General features: G+C 36.6%; 1 protein-coding gene across 1 annotated transcript in view; it reads left to right on the top strand.

Annotated features, from left to right (window-relative positions):
- Window positions 1-19,937, top strand: part of SEL1L3 (SEL1L family member 3) — a 33,403-nt gene extending 13,466 nt beyond the window's left edge. The window contains exons 9-24 of the mRNA XM_032686437.1: window positions 648-794; window positions 1,216-1,427; window positions 2,988-3,167; window positions 4,274-4,393; window positions 5,028-5,168; window positions 6,235-6,297; window positions 7,343-7,519; window positions 9,133-9,260; window positions 9,920-10,003; window positions 12,377-12,467; window positions 12,577-12,661; window positions 14,536-14,645; window positions 15,920-16,047; window positions 17,738-17,840; window positions 17,935-18,007; window positions 19,214-19,937. Of these exons, the coding sequence (XP_032542328.1) occupies window positions 648-794; window positions 1,216-1,427; window positions 2,988-3,167; window positions 4,274-4,393; window positions 5,028-5,168; window positions 6,235-6,297; window positions 7,343-7,519; window positions 9,133-9,260; window positions 9,920-10,003; window positions 12,377-12,467; window positions 12,577-12,661; window positions 14,536-14,645; window positions 15,920-16,047; window positions 17,738-17,840; window positions 17,935-18,007; window positions 19,214-19,383 (2,012 nt within the window). The 3' untranslated portion in view covers window positions 19,384-19,937. The remainder of the gene's footprint in view (window positions 1-647; window positions 795-1,215; window positions 1,428-2,987; window positions 3,168-4,273; window positions 4,394-5,027; window positions 5,169-6,234; window positions 6,298-7,342; window positions 7,520-9,132; window positions 9,261-9,919; window positions 10,004-12,376; window positions 12,468-12,576; window positions 12,662-14,535; window positions 14,646-15,919; window positions 16,048-17,737; window positions 17,841-17,934; window positions 18,008-19,213) is intronic.
- Window positions 19,938-20,144: the final 207 nt, after the last annotated feature.

Genomic DNA, 20,144 nt, shown 5'->3' with positions numbered 1-20,144 from the left:
ATCAAAAGTAAACTTAATTCAGCCATAACAAGAAAAAAATGCAATTTCAAGAGTTTAGTTTGTTACTGCTAGCTAAAACTGTGGTTTTGTCCCTGCAAATACTTTTGTACCATGAAATACAAACTTTAATCATCTTGATATGTCTTCTCTAATAAAACAGGTGCATAAAGGGACAAAGAAATACTTTCAAGCTTACATGTAGTCTATACAATTGCCTTTCTTCCATTTCTTTTTCAAAATTACCCTAAAGGCAAATGTATTTTAAGCCCTTTCCCAAAAATAGATCAGTTTTGCAGGAATGTTTCTGCCACAAGTTGCCTAACGGTCAGTAATTAACAGGTTTATATCAAAGTATCCGCTTTAGTGAAATAAAAGTAACGTGTCTTAAATGTGTGCTGAAAACAAGCTTATGTTTCTAATTAGCAGTCGATTGCATGCATTGTGACCAGAGTATGGAAGAAGAAATCTTAATGTATTTTTAAGTGGTGCTAGCTGTAGGAGTTTTTAGTACTGCTGTGTGTCAAGAAGGTGCCCATCTTGTCCATGACTTTTTAGTTTACCCTAGAAACATCTTTTTTCCTACCAGAAGCTTGTTTTCAAGGCCGGCAAAGTCAACTTTCATATCTTAAATATATTGTTTTCTCTAGGTTACTATGAAAACTATTATTTGGAGCTGATTCACAAATATGGAGAAATATCCAAATGCGATGCCTTCATGTGGGGAAAAGAGCTCAGGGAAAAGTACCACACTTTGTTCAAACTGTTACAAGAGATGGACTTCAGTAGTCCAGATGGTAATCATGGGGGTTTTTTTATTGTTCTTAAATAACTCCACCATATATGTCATGTAAGTTAGTATCCTTTGACTTCAGTTCATGTGTTATACTTTTTTTTTTCACATCAGCTAACTTAGCAAAGGAATATCATGTTACAATATGCTGCAGATGAAAGTATGGCTTTTTAGGTAGGAGGAATCATAGAAATATCCTTATGTTTTTCGTGGTTAGTTACTTTGAGGCGGTCTTTTGGATTTTTATTCACCCTTCGTATTTAATAATACCTTGTATTTTGGTTGAATTTTGGTTGTCTGCGTTGAGAATACCATTCAGCATGAGAAATAAGAGAATCTGTCTCAGTCCCATTAACTTAAGGAGGGGAAATCCATTCCTAATTTTAACTCTTGCAATAACTGTGCATCCTATATTTTATTTTTAGTGTTAGAAGATGGAAGTGATACAGTTGTAGAAGTTGGCCGGAGGATATTTGAGAAGGTTGTGAAAGGTCTGTCCAGTGCCAATGGCCTCAGCAATATGGGCTCCTCTGTCCCTCTCTTGATGGATTCCAGTTGTTGTGGATACCATAAGGCTTCCTATTTCCTTGCAGTTATATTTGAAACGGGGCTCGGTGTGTCCGTGGATCATATAAAGGTAGTATATTTAGAATGTGTGGTTATATCTGTGAAACTAATTACCTTTAAGGGCAATTTAGAAATGGGATGAATTTATGATCAATTGAATTAAAAAAAATTGAAATGGCCTCCAGACCCAGTCAATGGTTTAAGGGTTTTCCCAGTAAAGCTACTTGTAAATAACTTAATGGCAGTGATGTCTTTATGAAGTCTTGGTGGTCGGAATCTTTGTCCTGCTCATCCAGAACAAGGAAAGCAATGATTTAGTAAGACCTGAAAATGGTGGTAAAGTGAACCATAAAGCATAGAATGTACAGCTTTTCCTAGTCATTGTGGAGCTAGGATGAGGTAATAGCCCTTGAGACACCCACAGTCATCTGGATGGGTAAGAAAATAGTCTTACATCAGGCAAATCTCATAAGTTGGAAAAGGTGCATAGTACAGTCAGGAAAGAAGTCCCTTTTTACAGTGTGCAAAAATGTGGCGCTAGGTATATTATGGTCAAATGATTAAGGGTAACAAAAGTAGAACAGTTTACTTTTGGAAAAAAGTGACTGTGCTTCAGCTGAGCAACTGCAGAGTATGTGAACTTCTGACCTTTTAGGCAGGTTGCAAATAACTGAAATGTTTCCATGTGATTCAGTTTCAAGGTCAAATAAAGGGAAGGTGTTTATATGTCATGGGAAGAAGGCAACACTAAAATTGCCAACAGATATTTCATTGTGATATAATAGTATAATATAAAACACTCATTAAAAAATAGCAGATCTGCCTGTTATGGTTAAAGGACACTAAATCAGAAGAACCTCTGAGAGGCCGATCAGAGACCTCAAGCTCACCTGCAATTCTTCAAACACAAGAAACCTTAGACAGAAACCGTTTTTATACCCTAATTAGGGAATATACCTAGTGGTAATTATGGAGACTGAGTCATTTCATCATTGGATCTGCTTCAGATAGTGTAGGAAATAATTTAATATCCAGCACAAATAGAACACTGTTGTTTTTAAATCTATACAGGTGAAAAATAATAGTAGTGCTAAAAATGGTTTTGGGCAAATGTGTGGTACATAGACTAATTAACATGTTTCTCAAGGGAGATTTGTGCTGAAACCTTATCAGCCACAGGTCCTGTCCTACTAGTTCTGTCAGATCCCTAGGGTAAAATTCTTAGGTGCTGTTCTTTAACTTCCATATGTTTCCACTGAATTCACTGTGAAAACTCCACTTGGCATCAGTGGGACTAGTTAAGTCACTGCTGGGTATAAAAAGTGTCAGAGGACAAACAACACTGTAATAAAATGACATTTAAAAATTGCTGCACACTTAGTGGTGGCAGAATAAGTGCAATACTTGCAAAGTATTTAGAGTCTAGTTTTTCTTTCAAGTCTTTCTATACATAGATAAGACACTTTAACTACTTTAGAGCTGTTCTTGCTGTAACTGTGTTTACATGGTATAACTAGTATATCAGCTACCACTATGAACACTCTGTTCCCTGTAAATCTCCTGGAAAGTGCTAAACTTGTGAGATGTGCAGTGAATTCACTCTTGTTTATGTCTGTTGATTTTTTTTCAGGGACTGCTGTATAGTTTGGTTGGAGCTCAGGGGAATGAGAGACTTGCTATGATGAATCTTGGTTATAAACATTATCAAGGCATTAATAACTATCCACTTGATTTGGAGCTGTCATATGCTTATTACAGTAATATTGCAATAAAGACATCGCTGGATCAACACAATATTAAAGGGGAACAGGTAAAAGAGTTATAACTGCATCTGAATTTGTTTTCTGTGCAAATTATTTTTCACATATTAATTGTGTGGCCAGAACATTTTGGTCTTGATTTACAAATATTAGCTCATCTGATCCATGTCCCTGCCAATGGCAGAGCCGTGGGACTAAATGATCTTTAAAAGTCCCTTCCAACCCAAATCATTCTATGATTTGATGATTGTTACAAAATCCCCCAAATTATATGTACGTATCATTACTTTGTTTCTTAGCAAGGGGGAATCAAAATCAAAATTAGGCTCAAATCCTCAGAATTGTCCACATGCCTATCTTTCATTAAAGTCCAATTGTTTTTCTTGGGCCCTAATTCCTCACTCAGATTTTTAATTATGAATATAATTGGATGTGTTTATTAAGCAACTGATCTGCCATTTTAATAGGCAAACATAATGACGTTCATGCAAGAGATAAATTGTCCTCTCCATATTTATACATTTTCTATAATCAAATGTAGTTGCTTGGTTGTTAAATAGTTACCTTGTAAAGTTACAATAAAATGATTTTAGAATGAGCTACTAAACAAGCGGTAACACAACTGTATCTGTAAAGAATGTTCAAGGTAGATTAGTGCTAGAATCCTGGCTTATCAGAAAGAATGATTATTGTACAGAAAATAGAGAGATTTTGATTGCTGAAAATCTAAAAATCAGCCGATGTACCATGGAGTTCTGTGGGCCAGGTCTTCATCAGACTTTCTGCCAGCCTTTTTTTATCTTTTGAAAGAGATTTTTATAAAAAGTAGAAAGTCTCAAAAGGCTTAAAAGCACTTCTTTGTCATTGTTACTTGGATGTAAAACTAAAAGATGGATTGGGATTTCTTTTCAGTTGTTGATGTCTTGGTGTACCTTTCCAGTGTAGAGTGGACTTATAGTTTTGTACTGTAACAAAGTAGTAAGTGTTTTTTACATTGAATGTAAGAATAGTTAATGGTCTGGTCATCAGAGGAGTGATGAAAATTTTAAATCATGAATTTTTAGGGCTAAGCAGGAAATGGAAAGCATTTTCATTTTGGTAGCAGATCTGTAAATTCATTGTGTAATAATTTTTTTTCTGTTCACCTACTCTTCAGGCATTCGTTGAAACTATAAGACTGATGGATGATGAACTGCTAAAAGCTCAAACAAAAGAAAATGGTGATGTCTTTATGTGGTTAAAGCACGAAGCAACAAGAGGAAATGCGGCTGCACAGGTATAAAGTAATAAATTTCCTCTTTCTTGGTTTTAGACACACATCAGGTATGTACATCTCTAGGATTAGTAGAAAAGTGCTGGAGGAGAGTGAAGCAGACAGATGTTTTCTCTTTCTACCCAGAGTTGCTTCTTTTTTATGAGCTTGAACTATTTCCCATGTTTCTGTCTGATAGTATCCAGTAACCATGAAAAGCTAGAACGATGATGCAAGGCAAAAGGGAAGAGTCGTCAAGTCTTGGCAACCTCCTTCTCTGATCCTTTTCCCTGAGTTTTATTTGATACAGTGCAATTACTGTTGCTGATCTGAGACCAGCAGCAATATGTGTAATTCTGAGCCATTTACATGCATCAAATCTGTCTTTATCACTTATCTCTGCACTTAATTCAATCCAGGCTTCTGTGATACTGACAGCTATAAAAATATCCCTGCTGTAGATTTAATATCAGTACATTCCACCTCTGGGAAGCCCTCTGAATATTCCTGACAATCAATCATTTTCAAACTGTTGAGGATGTATAACTACTTATTGTAAATACATTTGAAATGCATCTAAGCTGAAAAAGTCTGCTCCTGCAATTCCAGTTTCAATACTAGCATTTATAACATTACTGCTTATGCTGTTTTCTTTTAGCAACGGTTGGCTCAGATGCTGTTTTGGGGCCAACAAGGAGTGGCAAAAAATCCTGAAGCTGCAATAGAATGGTATGCAAAGGGTGCAATAGAAACAGAAGATCCAGTGTTAATATATGATTATGCCATTGTGTTATTTAAGGTAAGTCAAGTTTCATGTTTTCACTTCAAAATAATCATTCCTATGACATGATGTTTCTAAGTTGTCTGCAGTGAAGACTGTATACAAGTGCTTTTAGATTTACTCTGAAAATCAATCACTAGACATGAAGCTAATGTTGATTTTTTATCAGAAAGGCACAACAATTTTAAGAAGAGCCAGTTAAAAGCAGTTTAGTCACTTTGTTCTGAGCCAGATTCAGGATCAAATACCCAATACCACCCAATTAGTGAGTCTTAATTTTTCCTAATGTCTTGTCACCTCAAAAATCCAACTAGCTAGTAGGCATAGGCCTTGGTGTAGAGATGTAGGTAAAAATTTGATCCTTTCTTAGAATGCCCTTCATTAGATCTCTGGGATTTTTTTTTTAAGTTGGAATTAAATTGTCTCTGCATGCAGTTAGTTTTTCCCTGCTAGAAGCACTAGACAGCAGAGGCTAAACTGAAGCATAACCAACCCCACCTGAGTCAGATAAGGTATATCAGCTGAGCAGTGTCACCCATAAAAAGAGTCATGAGCACTAAAGGTTAGAGATATTAGTGAGTCTTCATCCCGTTTCTTTGACAATGCAGGGTTGTTCTCTACAAAATTCTTGCTTTAGTTTTGCTTGTGTTAATTTTGAGCACCCATAATCTGTTTGACCTGTGTTTGGAATTAATTTATATCATAAGCATGATATCTGTGTATTTCCTCTGGAGACACTTTGACATCATTTTTCAGGAAAGCTGAGAGCTCTTACTGTGAGCAACCTATGCCCCTTTGAATGCTATTCATTCTTGCTTAGGTGCCAAAAATTAAAGATCTGTGATATTATTTACCCATAAAAATCACTTGAATATGCTGGTGAAGTAATTGTTCCTAGACTGAATCACTGCGATTTTGTAAAGCTGTGAAGGAGGGATGACACAAAGCTACTTGTTTTGTTGTAACTGTTTAAAGCCAAGTGACACCTGGTAAATAATAGTATCAGTGTTAAAAGACATTTTGAATGTGCAGAAGTGAATTTTTATCAGCCTACATTTGATTGTTTCACATATGCATTTCCTAGGGCCAAGGTGTGAAAAAGAATATGAAACTTGCATTGGAATTGATGAAGAAAGCAGCGGCCAAGGTAAAATGCAATAAATATTGTATTTTAGAAGTCCTATGCCAGGTGCTAATAATATTGAACTCTGATTTATATAAAATGCCTGTTATCATAATTCTGTGTAAATACTAGTTGCTTCTTCAGTGTCTTCACCATGAATGGCGAAAGCCTTATTTTCCCAAATTGGGAGACTAGCTCTGTACCTGTTCTATGATTTCTTTGAAACAGGAGAGACTACCTGTTCCACTGCCTGTTTGGGAAAGGCTTGAATAAACTGGGTGGCTTTCATGCTGTGATCAAAATTCCCTTGGCTCAGGATCTGAGGAACAGATTCCTGAAAGAATCTTAGAGATATCAACTTCCTTACTCTCCTTGAACTCAGATACTTAGGGTTTTATGCTCCAGAGCACATTTTCTATATAAAAACAACACCATAATTATTGAAAATTTTAACTGCTTTTACCTTCAAATGGGTAAGTTAATAACAGGCTGTCATACTTCCAGCCCCATATGATCCACCAGTTTGTGCAAGGAGGTGGTGACTCATTGCAACAAAAATAAAAACTGTCCCAAAAAGATTTTCTCCTCTTGATCGGTAATTATTGTTGCAAAAATGCAACTTGGTAATAGCAAGTAGCAATATCTTAAGCAGATCTGTATGATATTGGTCAAATGCAATTTGAAAGCAGCATTAAAAAGTTCTGTGTTCATTGCTTTCTATTTATTCTTAAGGAAATGTTCTAGCTTAAAAGAAGTGAGTTTTTTGATTGCTAATCCTGCCAGCTGGGTTCTGGGAGTTCACAAGAATAAGTGTCCTGTGTTGTCCTTGCAGAGGAAACGGGTGAAAAATTTGTCAGAATTTATTCTTGTCAACAAGTGAAAAATCTGAATGCAGACACAGCTGAGACGAATATGATGACACTGTAGCCTTATTCCTCACTCTAAATATGAGGCCACAAGGAAGTGTAGTGGGGGAAAAAAGTCAGCAAACCTTTATAACCCTTAGTTTCAGAATGACCCAAAGCAGAATCAACTGTGTGACCTGAGGGTGCTCTTCTTTTTCCATCAGGGCTTGCCCCAGGCAGTGAATGGATTGGGATGGTATTACCACAATTTTAAAAGAGACTACAGAAAAGCAGCTAAACACTGGTTAATTGCTGAAGAATTGGGAAATCCAGATGCATCATACAACCTTGGTGTCCTATATTTAGATGGGATTTACCCTGGAGTACCTGGTAGAAATCAAGTGAGTAAATATTGAACAGTACTATGTCTTACAATAGGACCCAGTTTAAAAGGTTTTGCTTCATTCTTGAGATTGCTGTGTTCACTCTGCGTTGCATTTTGATACCTTTTATCACAAAGGAAGGTTTTACTGGGGGATTCAGTCAGATTGCTTAGAGATGTTACTCAAATAGTCAAAATTATGTGCATGTGTTTGTACTCTCTTAATTTAGAAACAAAACAGGTTCAGGTTTTACTCCGGTAGCTGCCTTTGTTTTCCTCCTTCTAGTGACAGCAGCCAGGAAAGATAGTGTGTGCTCTCGCTTCATGTGATCTTTTGGTTTCTCTCAGTTTTAGATTGGAAAGTATATAGGGAAAGGATTCCACAGTAACTGAAAGCAGCACAACCTTGTCCCTGAACTCATGAACAGATATACTACATTCACATAGCTTCTGCGAACCTCAGAACTGCAGTGAAAGGCCTTCAATCCAGACTTGAAAATGTAACTATTTATTACAGTTCTGGTAGACTGCAGCATTTTATTTTGTCTTTTTGTGAAACAAACCATTAACTTTTCAACATGTGCAAAATAATTTTTCCCCTAATGGGAAGGGTCTATTTTAGTTATATTTCTTTTAATTTATTTATTAATTTTAATTATTTCTTTTAATTAGTTTATGACCAACAGCACAAATACAGTGAGGTAGGCTGTAATAAACACAGGCAGACCTCATACTTGGAGCTAAAAGATGTTTCCAGTGTGGCCTGTGAGTTCTGAGATCTGGATAAACTCCAGACAGTGAGCATTTTTGCTTCCAACAGCAGTGGTGCTCAACAACATGTGCATCTGGCAAACACATTTTCCTTTCCCGGGGACCAAAAACACATTTCAAAGTGAACTGATTATAAGAGTACACCTAAAAGTGCCCAGGTTTCTTTAATCACCAAAGCCAAGGGCAAGGAGAAGTTATGGCTATGATGGATACTCTGAAGTCTATGCTCAATCACAGAAAACATATATTGATGGTTAATAATTCCCTGAAATAAATTATTTCAGGCTGTATGCTGTTTTGTTTTACTTCATAGATTACAGTTTCTGAGGGTAAAACATAGAGAGCCACACAACCCTCCCACTTCTGCAGTTCTTACTTACTCAATCTGTGTTATCTTTTATAAGCCAGTTTTAAAGATTTGAGCACAGTGATTGTGCGCTACTGGACGTACTGATCATTGCTGCTGCTCCACAGCCATCGCTTGGCATCACCAGAGCAAAAGTCCTGTTCTCCAGGATCCCTTGTTAATCTTCCTACTAGTGAATAACTAATTTTACTTCTGTCAGTGCATACAAAACTTTTATGCCACTGGGTATTAGTTGTGCATTTAGACACTTTTCTATTTGGCATTCCCTATATTACCAGAATATATGTTTTTCAAAACTTTTTCCAGCCTAAACTATTAAATAGTTAGAAGAAAGTGGTTAATTTCATCTAAGTACATTAAAAGTAGCTAAACTGTCTTGCCTTCATTAGCCAATTGCCTGTTTTAATTCATCTGATTAAACAAGTCCTGAGGAAAAAAAATCTCAATAAACATTAGTAGTGCAGAGTTGCTAATTGTCTCTTGTTTCTTCACAGACAGTTGCTGCACACTATTTCTATAAAGCTGCCCAAGGAGGACATATAGAAGGGACTTTACGGTGCTCTCTGTACTACATCACAGGAAATATGGAAGACTTCCCTAGAGATCCAGAAAAAGCTGTAATGTAAGGAATGAGACCATTTACTAAATGACAATATAATTCTGATGTGACTATTGTCATTGCTGGTGATTTTTAAGTCCATATTTAAGTCCATAGTCTAAATAAAGTCTTGTACTTCCCGGTGCTTACCTCCTTGACAGAAGGTTCTTCTACAGTAATGTTTGATCTGCATGAGTACGTGTATTATTTAAATGACCAGTAGATTTTGAGAGATATTGAATACTTCTAGTACTTTTTATGTTTTGCAGAGCAACTTGTAGAGATTGTATCAAACAACTTGGAAATTTTGTATCTAACAAAGCCTTGCTTTTTTGGATTTTCGAGAAATGTCAGACTCCTGATGTGGTAGAACTGGTATTTTGCATGGGAAAAAGAGGCAGATAACTACTGATAGCACTTTTTAACTTATGTTTGTTTTCTCCAAAAAAAATTGCCAAGAAAAACCAGGATGTCTGTAATATGCTCATAGAGGTGAACAGACATCATGTTCTCATTGTCAGTTGTTACAAGACTTATGCAGCAATTACAATTAAATCCCATAGTTTGTTTTACAGAAGAAGTCAGAAGGTGATCCCATATCCTTTTGTATTCTTTGAATCTACTTGAGTTGGGATTACATTACTGGAGCTCAACTGTTGATTTTTGTTTGATCATTTCCACAGATGGGCAAAACACATTGCAGAGAAGAATGGCTACTTAGGTCATGTAATCAGAAGAGCCCTCAATGCTTATCTGGAACTTTCATGGTATGTTTCTCCTGTTCCCTTTTAGTTTATTTTCTATTTTTCATTTACTTATAGCATGATAAAATAATTAATATTCAGGATCACCTCAAAGAAAAAAAGAAATAGTAACACCACTGAAATCCATAGCTAAACATCCATGGACATAAAGGGAAGGAGGAGTTGACCCAAAGCGTAATTCAACAGTTCTGACAGAATCAAGGGAAAAATAAGGAGTTTGTAAAGTGAAATAGTTGAATCAGCTGATCGTGGTTTTCAACCCATAATATTGTGGCTTGTGAGGTGCACTGGATTAACCAGAGGAGCACCTTTCACTTTTAATGTTCTCTTTATTCCAAACCCCATATTTTGCTTTCTCGTTTCTGTATAATTCCATGTCATGAAAACTCAGCCTGCTGGATTAGATTTGTTAATTTTTTTGTATATAGTTAATATTATCTTTTCTGTAAGTAAAATAGGAGGCTCCAATATCCAATAAGCCGGTCAAGAGGTTTCAAAATAGCCTCCAGGTTAATGCTGGAGGCATGAGCATCAGATACTGTATGTACAGGCATCAGACTGTCATACGTGATTAAAACAATGGCTCATTAGTCCTACAGTGTCCCACTGCGAGTACCTAATTAATGCTTCAGGCTTAGGAGATCTACAAGGAACTGTCAGTGGACTGTTCTGGAGTAACCAATTCCTAGAAGTGTCTTTTTACTCAGTCCATCACAGACATTTCTCCTGAGGCTTGAGCTCAGTTTTCAACTCTGAAAAACTCTGTTAATATTTCTGTAGTATGTTCTGTTGTACGAGCCTGTGACTCTGCCCGGCTCACTTTGCAGCAGCATGAGCATCCACAGGTAGATTACAGGTAGAGCATTAAGATTCCAGAAAGTCAGGGCTCAACAGCTAGGATGAAAAATCTGCTGGAGCACCACTTAAGATGCCAATGATTGGGAGTGTTTGGGTAGTTACTTATAAATACTGATCCTACTCATCTCTGGGTTTAGGAGTATGTTCATGTTGAAATGTTTGCTTCTGAACAATTCTTCATGTACCTTGCATGGGTGTAAATTGTTACGCTGCCAACCAGACCAAGTAATATGTGTTCTTCAGTCATTGGTGTTTGCAGACATGTTCTGCACATCTGTCAGTACATGGTACTGGCAGTTTGATCTTCCCAGGCCAATTTAAAGGCTTTAAATGTAATTTCTTTTCTGAATTACCCTTTAAAACCTAAGAATCAGATGAATCAATTTCCCAGTTTAGGAATCCCAAATTCTTTCTGTAGTCTCAGGTCTCCCTTGTCCTAGATGTTTTTGTAGGGCAAGTACAAGGAGTAATTTGTAATCTTGCAGAAATAGTTGGGAAACAGGAGATTACACCTGCTAATTCTGCAGGAGTGAACTGCAGGAAAACTGCTTTCACAATTTCATTTGAAGTTTCTTTGCTTAAGTATCTACTCTTGAAGTCAAATGTGTATTTGACCATATTCGCTTCCAGTATAACAAGCCACTGAAACCTGAAACTTGCCATGGTATTAGCTTTGTGTTGTGGGGAAAATCATTGGAAGCATGACGCTTTAATAGGAAACTTTAGTAGGAAAAAACTACACCAAGTGGGTTTTTTGTTTATCTTGTAATTTTGAAAGTACACATGTTATTTTAAAGACTTCCTCTTAATTTTAAATGTGTAGTCTTCATAATATTGTATAGATGAGTGACAGAGAATATGAGAGCTTCTTCCCCTCTAGCATCACAATACCGAATTACTATAGTGCAAATGCAGTATTAGCTTTTATTACTTGTTTTGCAGTCAGTGAGGTGCCGAGAGTCCTTAAAGAGACTGAGATTTGTTTAATTCACACATTCAAATATAATGAGAGACAAATCCTGTTTCAAAAAGCCCATAGTCTAAAAAGACAAGACAAAATAAGTCATATAAATAACACAGTAAAGCATACCAAAGAAGTATTCAGATGAATGTTAGATAGATACATACACAGCTAAGTTAATTATGGATTTTTTTTTTTGAGTCTTTTAAGAATGTTTTATCTGAAACATTTAGATAGATAATTTGGCTTAGTATCAATTCTCCTTTATCATCAGTCTGGCACTTGGGGTAAATGCACACTTGAGTTATTCTAGCTGCAATGCAAGAGGGAAAGACTGCAAATTCTTGAGGTCCAGCATGGCTGGTTATGCCGAGCACTGCCAGTACATGTCGCTGTTGCCTGGGTTTCCCAGACTCTTGCTCTTAAACTTTGTACCAAAAGTTTGCTCATAGGTGATTTTATAAATTTATTTAGTGCTTTCAGGGTTTTTTTAACTGTAACTAAAATGCATGTTATTTTTGCTAGGTTTTTCATTGATTTATTTTATCTAACATTAGGCATGAAGCTCTGCTGCATTACGTTTTAGCAGCTGAAACTGGGATTGAAGTGTCACAGTCAAATTTAGCACACATCTGTGAAGAAAGACCAGTGAGTAAATGTATTCACAACTTATTATCCCAAAAGGAACACGTGTTAATAATAATGTGATCCTACTCTCTTACCTGTGATGTTAAAGAATCAATTATTTTCTTTAAAGGACCTAGCAAGGAAATACCTAGCAACTGATTGTGTTTGGAGATACTACAATTTCTCTGTTTCTCAAGTCAATGCCCCATCATTTGGTATGTATAAGGAATTCTTTCTCAATTTTAATTTTGCTTCTTTTTAAATTTCAAAAACTGTGTTTGTCACAACTTCTTTGTGAGTGAGCAAGTTAAGGGAAGATTAATCCCTGTTAATCGTACATTTCCTTTTTTAATGTTTTGATAGGAATTTCAGGGGAGGAAAGGTAATTTACGTGTTGTGTTTCAGCACATCTTTTCTGAAAATTTCCTTCTTATGGTATTAAATGTATAAAATTTGAATAAAATAAAATAAAATAGCTAAGCCCTGAGGAGGAGCTAGATATTCAGGAGTTTGAGCAGTTGACTCAGTTTAAGAAGTTTAAAGTTTAAGAAAAAAAGATAGCAGTAGACTTTAGGAGTTCCCGCTGTTTAGTTTATCGAAGGGAAAATCCAAGAGCAAATATACTTCTGTATCATAATTGAGTCATGAGAAACTAATAAAGGCTAAAGGATTCCTTATCTAATTTATTACTGGTTTTTCTGTTAGGGTACAGAGTTTATCAGTGTTGGCAGAGCTTACCTCGGGGAACTAAAGGATTCTCTGTTAAAAAAAAAGATCTATTTACATATAAGTTACATTCCTCAGGCCTTAAACTTTACTACATCTGTGACTTTAGTCACTGAGCCGTTTTGTTGCCTTTGAAAGCATTACTGAACATTTGAAAACACTGATCTGATTGTCTCACAAGAGCATTTAAGTGGTTTTTAATAAGCATGTGAAAAAGTGGAGTGTAAAAATAATTCAAGCTATTCATTTAAATACACTGTGGAAAATTTAAATGTGTGGAAATTTAACATTGATATAGCCTGAGGCCACAGGAGCTGACAAGCCCTCTTAGCTTTCCTGAGGAGCTTGTAGGCACCCTTTAGCTCCTTAGCACCTGACTCTTCGGTAGATCCACTGGTACAGTCTTACATTAGAGAAACTTCTGAAGGTCAGACTCATGGGGTGGGACTGTGATTCCATTCAAATAAAGGAGAAAAGACTTGCTGGGTTCAACAGAGGTAGAATTTTATTGCTCTATCTCTTCCTTACATCAGTAACAGAAGGGGAGTTTTATCTCAGACCCTTCTCTGCGGTAGTGGAGGATCAAATCCCCAGTGTAGGGCCTGAGATGAAGAGTCTAACCCTGGCAGTGGGGATTTCCAGGGCTACCTTATCAGTGCAATGCAGGGTGACCTCAAATTCACTGCCTGTTGCAGAGTGCACTCCAGGCCAGGGCTGGAATGATGCCATTGATATAGTTGAGGGGATCCCTCTTCTTGATGATTCACTACAGCATTCTTGGCCTTCCACTCTGCATCTGTGCCAACCTGTCCATGTAGCCTTTCTGTCTTTGCTCTTGGGTTGGTAACTACCTTGCTTCCTGGAAGAGCTCTGCTATAGTCCACTGCAAAAAAGCAGGTGAGATTTCTAGGCAGCTGCTACAGACGCACAATGCAAGGTGTAGAAATGTTTGAACCCATCTGAGGAAAGTTTAGGTCAGATAAGTGTAGACACAGTCCTGGGAGTTCTGGGAGTTTTTAAACTCCTTACCATAGCTTAGTGCAATGTCATGCTTGCTCCTGTCTGGGTAAGTGCCTTCTCTTTCGATGCATTTCATTACTGTGCAATATCACAGAAAGATATTTGTCAGGTATTTTCTGGACATTGATTCCTTCTAGATCATGAGAAATTTCATCCAGGATAAATATTTTCAGTGAGAGGCTGATGTAAAGTATCCACAGAGACAACCAGAGGGAAAGAGTACCTTTGGTTTTTAGTATTGTCCTTTAAATATAATTACTATTAACTTCTCCATCACATTAATAGTTGGTTAATTCTATTCCTACAAATATTCTAAATTATCTTCTACTGGTTTCTTGCACAGCTTATTTGAAGATGGGCGATTTCTACTACTATGGTTACCAGAACCAGTCTAAAGACCTGGAGCTCTCAATGCGGATGTACGCACAAGCTGCATTGGAGGGAGATTCACAGGTGGGTCTGCAGTTGTGGAGTGTTTATAAAACATTGGACTTTAGAACAATCTGAGAATTTAGCTGAGACTGGTTCTTCTGCTTGGCTACATCTGCAGTGAAGAAACCTGCTAGAATAAGTTACAATTATTTCAGAATACCTTGTGAGTCAGTAGCTGCTGATTCATGATAATAGGGGGTAAACTTAGCATAGATGGTAAGTCCTAGAATTAGGCTGTTTTATCAGCTAAAGGTGAAGGGCCTAATTCAGTGCTACCTGCCTTGGCACAATTGACCCAGTTGTGACCTTGGCATTTTTGCTATTACAAGGGGGTGAATTAATAGACTGCTGAATTCTATCCCAATCCTATCCCCGCCATTTTAGGATATAAAAAAAAAGACTGGCCTATTTCCCTTGGTATGTTGAGTAAATCCTAGGGTGAATTTTATTTGCCACAAAGGTTTCATCTTAAAATGCTTTATAATTAAAAGATTCACCATATCACATTACCAAAGATATGCAGTGTTTCAACACTGAGTTTCCTGTCTTCAGACCCTCCTAAACTGTCCTAGTTGTAGTATTCTGTTCTCCCTGTCCCTATGCCAGTCTCTCCAGACAGTATCCTGTATGTGAAATTATTAGAGGTAGCATAGTTGGGTTCTGTTTTGAGGATACTGGGACAAGACATTACTGCTAAACTACCAAAGGAGAGAAGAGATGCATGAACAGTTACTATAAAGTATGAAAGCCAAACTGATGGGGAATCCTGTAGTATGTCTCATGTGTGTTCATTTTCACGGCTCTGAAGAGACATAGGGATGCATAAGACTTGTCCAGGTAGGCAAAACTGTAAGATTAAGGACTTAAATTGTCTGGAGGAAATTTCCACTCTCACTTTCACTGTTCAAATGCTGTTGATCTGTGGAGCTAGCTGGAGAGGAATTGAACAGAACAAAAATCCATTTCTGCTTTCAGTCTGTATTTCTATAGTAGATAAAAGATGACAGTTTGATATAGTGACTGTGTTTAAAGAGCAACTAAAAATTATAAAGCTTATGTCTTTTTCCAGATGGTTTCTATGAAAATAGTGTCACAACATATAAATGCTTCTTTTGCATTTTCAGTATTTACTTGCGTATATGGTTAGGAGAAAAGGGTCTCATAATTATTCAGTGAATATCACATTATATTCAATTAATTTATAGAAGACAGTTATAATTATTTAGAGTCTTGATGTTTAGATATACACATGAAAATTTGATGGTTAAAAAGCATGCATGCTTTTTTTCTGTTAGGGTTTCTTTAATTTGGCCCTTGTCGTAGAAGAGGGCAACTCCATACCTTCCTACATTCTGGATCACTTGGAAATTGATCAAGCATTGCGTTCTAGTAATACATCACTTCTTCAGGAACTTTATTACAGGTGAGTCTTTTTCCCCCTTAATCAGCATCTTCTGATTTTCCACATAAGTAACATTTACTCTGGAGAACAGCAACTCCTGTAATTATTGACTTTGTTCATTTGTGTGATTTAAGGCAGGTTAAGGTCAACATACTCAAAATGCTTAAATTCCCTAAATATGTTTCAGTTTATGCCTGTTAAAGAGACCTGATTATATGTGGTTACCTGGAATAGCAGGGACTGGATTTAATGATCCAGGAGGTCTTTTCCAGTTCAATATATTTAAGTTCCTAAGTTAGGCACTGGTGGTTTGTGTGCAGTTCAAACCAACATTTCAATGATAAATATAGCGTAATTTAATACAGAACTTTAAAATGTGTAAGGAAGGAAGCACTCCTTCCTTAATGATTCTGCAAAGATGTTCCAGCCTGTTACAGAGCACAGAGCACTAGATTTCTGAGAGGGGTACAGGTCTGCTGCCTGAACTGCCTGTGCCAGCACTATTCATGCACAAACCACCTAGTGAGCTCTGGTTCAGGTACAGAACTTGAGTTTCCTTTATCCAGGTAAAGCAACATGTGTTGGAAAGCACAGTGGGAATGGGAAGCTTATACTTTGGTGGATTTGCCTATCAAATATTTAAAGAAGGAGAAGCTAATGTTTAATACATGACACTGTGAACCAAGAATGAGTGGTTTGTCATCTGTTTTTCTACTGAGTGTTGTGTGACCCCAAAAAAGTGGAGATGATACCAACATTAAAACCTCATTTGTCTATTCACCAAAATCTGCTGAAATTGTTCTGCACTGCAGTTAGCCTGAACTTACGAGACTGCTGGTTAGATAAACAAGGGTTCTGGACCATCTGGGATTGTAAGCTTGAGTCTGAATTCTGCCTTCACTTGAGCTGAATCCGTCTGCTTTTTTGAGAGAATAATTCCAGAGTTGACAGTGCTGAAGGGTTTTTCCATCATCATACACTTTCATCCAGAAGGGCATGTACTTTTATATATTTATATTTTTAAATATATATAATATACATATATCATTTATAACTTTATAACTAATTTATATGTATATTTATAATAAAATGTATAGAGAAAATGTATATTTCTATATATACACACCCCACCCCTCCTTCCTCAGCTTGGTAAAAAGAGTCAATTGAAGTTTAAAATAGGTGCCTGTGATTTAGCTTTCTTAACTCCCCTAGTAGGTAAAGTCTTAATTGAGAGAGCTGCTCAGCTCACCCCACAGGAGGTACCTTGTGCTAGTCAGCTAAAGCACTCTTCAAGCTCTAACTGCTTGTACTGTCGTACTCCGTTGTCTCTAAAGGAGGTTTAGGCACCAGCATCCTGCTTAGGGAACTAAATTTTGTACATATAGTCTTAAATCAAGTCCTGCTGCTGTTGACTCACAGTAGTAGAACTTGTACTCTGACCGCTTGGCAAGCACAGCTTGGATGCTTAGACCCATTGCTGACTAATAAGACTATAAAAAATACAGTCTTAGGGTAAGGTATTCTATGCTTAATAAATTTAATCTGGAATTTCTCTGAATTTTTCTTCACCATCTGTGAAGTAGTGATGATGATATTTATTTGTTTTTCTGGGTTACTGAGGTTTTCTGCAAACCCATTGAGATTCCCAGATGACTGATACCACAAAATTGTAGAGGAGGACTAATGAGTTGTTTTAATCTTCTTCTTGTAGGTGTTGGAATAGTAGTAACCAAGAATCAATTAGTCCATGCTCATTAGCATTGCTTTATTTTTACATGAGAGTTGTCTGGAACAATATTTTACAGTCTACTCTGGTATGTATTGCTCTTTTAATACATGTACAGTTCATTTAGAACACTGCCTTGGCTTTGCACTGCTCTAATTATGTTTTTAAAATTACTGTCACAGATATACTTCATGGGAACCTTTCTTTTGTCGATTCTTGTTGCATTTGCAGTGCAGTCTTTTCAGTCATTGTCTGGTAAGTATGTGTCACAGCAAAACTGAAGAAAGAGGAGTGAACTTTTTATTTTGGAAAAAACTTCAAAAATAAAAGCAGGAATTCTAGATTTGAGAGAGGTACCTCTGAACAGTAGCTTCTTTGACATGCAAGTCATTTTTTTATTGTTGAAAAGGGTGGGTGAAGCAAAGCTTAGCTCTAAGGTTTCTGGAGAATTTCCCTTGATAGAGAAGGTGGTTAATAAAAACATTAAGTGCATGAGATTATTTCCCATCTCTCAACATGCAGTATTGTTAGAGTAATTGTATGACTTTGATTTCCTCCGTTTGGAGAAAAAGTATGGTTCCAAGAGCTCTGGTACTTTGGAGTAACTTAGGAAGAGTCAGTTCAGCCTTTTCCTGGCCAGTAACAGAATCAGTAAATGCATTTAATCAGGAGTTGCAAACTTCTCCTGTCCTAAATTAGAAAGTTTTGCTCTATGTTGTCTTTTCTGGTGAGATGGAGAATACTAAGGGACAGAAAATCAAATGCCAGACTTCAGTCTGTTGACACTCACATCACTTTTTTTACCACATTGAAAGAGATCAGAGACAAAACAGCATTGCTGAGGAACGGGCAGAAAACCCCTACCATCACATACAAAAATGATGAGGAATCATCTAAAAAGCACTTTCAGCTTCAATCAAGTGTTTCAATTCAAATCACAAGACTTGTTCTCGATAAGGAAATTGTGAAATGAATATGACCAGTTATGAAAGTAATTTCTTCCATTAAATAAATTTTCTTACATTGTGTTTTAACCCCAGTAGGCAGCTTAATCCTATGTCAGAAAATAATGTTTTCTGACATATTTCTGTAATAAAATACAGAAAAAATTGCTTTCACATTGACAATCTAAACCTATAGGAAATAGTATTAAAAAACCCAACACCATTAAATCAAAAGATTATTTGAATTAAGACATGTAGCTGTGAGTAATATGCTGAATATGGATGTAATTCTGAAATCCTGCTTTCTTTTCTTACTAGCTATAATTTATGTAAGTTGGGAATCATGCAACATATGTATAAAGTATATAGTTAGATATTCTTCTTTCAATATTTACTAACCTTTGAATATTATCTTTATATGTAACTTTATATCCACATAATATTTAAATATTGATTAATAGACTTCCTAGGCACAGTGGGGTATTTTTTAATAATTTCTTTTGACATTTTTCTGAAGCCCGTAATTCTCCTGGAAGAAGATCAGAACCGTTGTCGGATGATGCCCCTTCTTCCTCAGGGAATAGCAACGAGGATGCTGCCAGACTTGTACAGCAAGATGAAACTACTTTTTCAAATGATTTAGTACAGCAGGAGTCAAACCCTCAGAATCCTCTTGTTACAAGCTGAAGCATAGTTTTCTTAAGGTTGACATCCATTGGGAAGATGGGATATGAACAACTACAAATCTAAGAACTGGCAACCAACCCTGTACGTGACATTAATAATGCAATCCAACAGCTGAACTTGTAGGGAAATTCACTGATCTGATTTCTCTGTTATAGAGGAAAACCATCCCTATAATTTATTTAACACTCCAAACAGATAATGCAGAGTATCTCACTATACCAAACACATGATCATACTGTATGTCATTGAAGGACCTGGAAGGAAATATGCAGAGTCTTTGCCTAATTGAAGAATGAGCAAACATCCCACAGGTTTTGATGAAGAAGTTTTACTTACACATCTAATCTCTTATGAAACTGCCTTTACTGCATTTGAGCTTATTTATTGGTCAAGTTACCAAAGTTTTCCAAGTTGGAATCATGGAAATTACATAAAAGTGAAACCCAGTGACCAGCACTTTCCAAGTTCTGTGGCACACCAGCCAGGACTTTAATACATGCAATGGTAACATTTAGGGGTTTTGTATTTTATATTGCATCCTATTTTTTTTATGCGAAAAGTGTTTTATTTTGAAAGAAAACACACCAGGAATATTTGCAATATGGTCATAACATAGTAGTTCTGCTGGCTAAGCCCTAGTCAAAGTTTTACAAGCATCAGCAATTCCCTGGTGGACACAACAGAATATTTCCTTCCCTGCCAAGAGCAACTGATTAGAGCAAGTAGCTCCCCTAATGAATAAATAAAAGAACATTTAAGTG

The sequence above is a fragment of the Chiroxiphia lanceolata genome, chromosome 4 (assembly GCF_009829145.1).
Source record: "Chiroxiphia lanceolata isolate bChiLan1 chromosome 4, bChiLan1.pri, whole genome shotgun sequence".
Classification (NCBI taxonomy): Eukaryota; Metazoa; Chordata; class Aves; order Passeriformes; family Pipridae; genus Chiroxiphia; species Chiroxiphia lanceolata.
The sequence above is the reverse complement of the archived record's forward strand: the minus strand, read 5'-3'. Positions and strand labels throughout refer to the sequence as shown.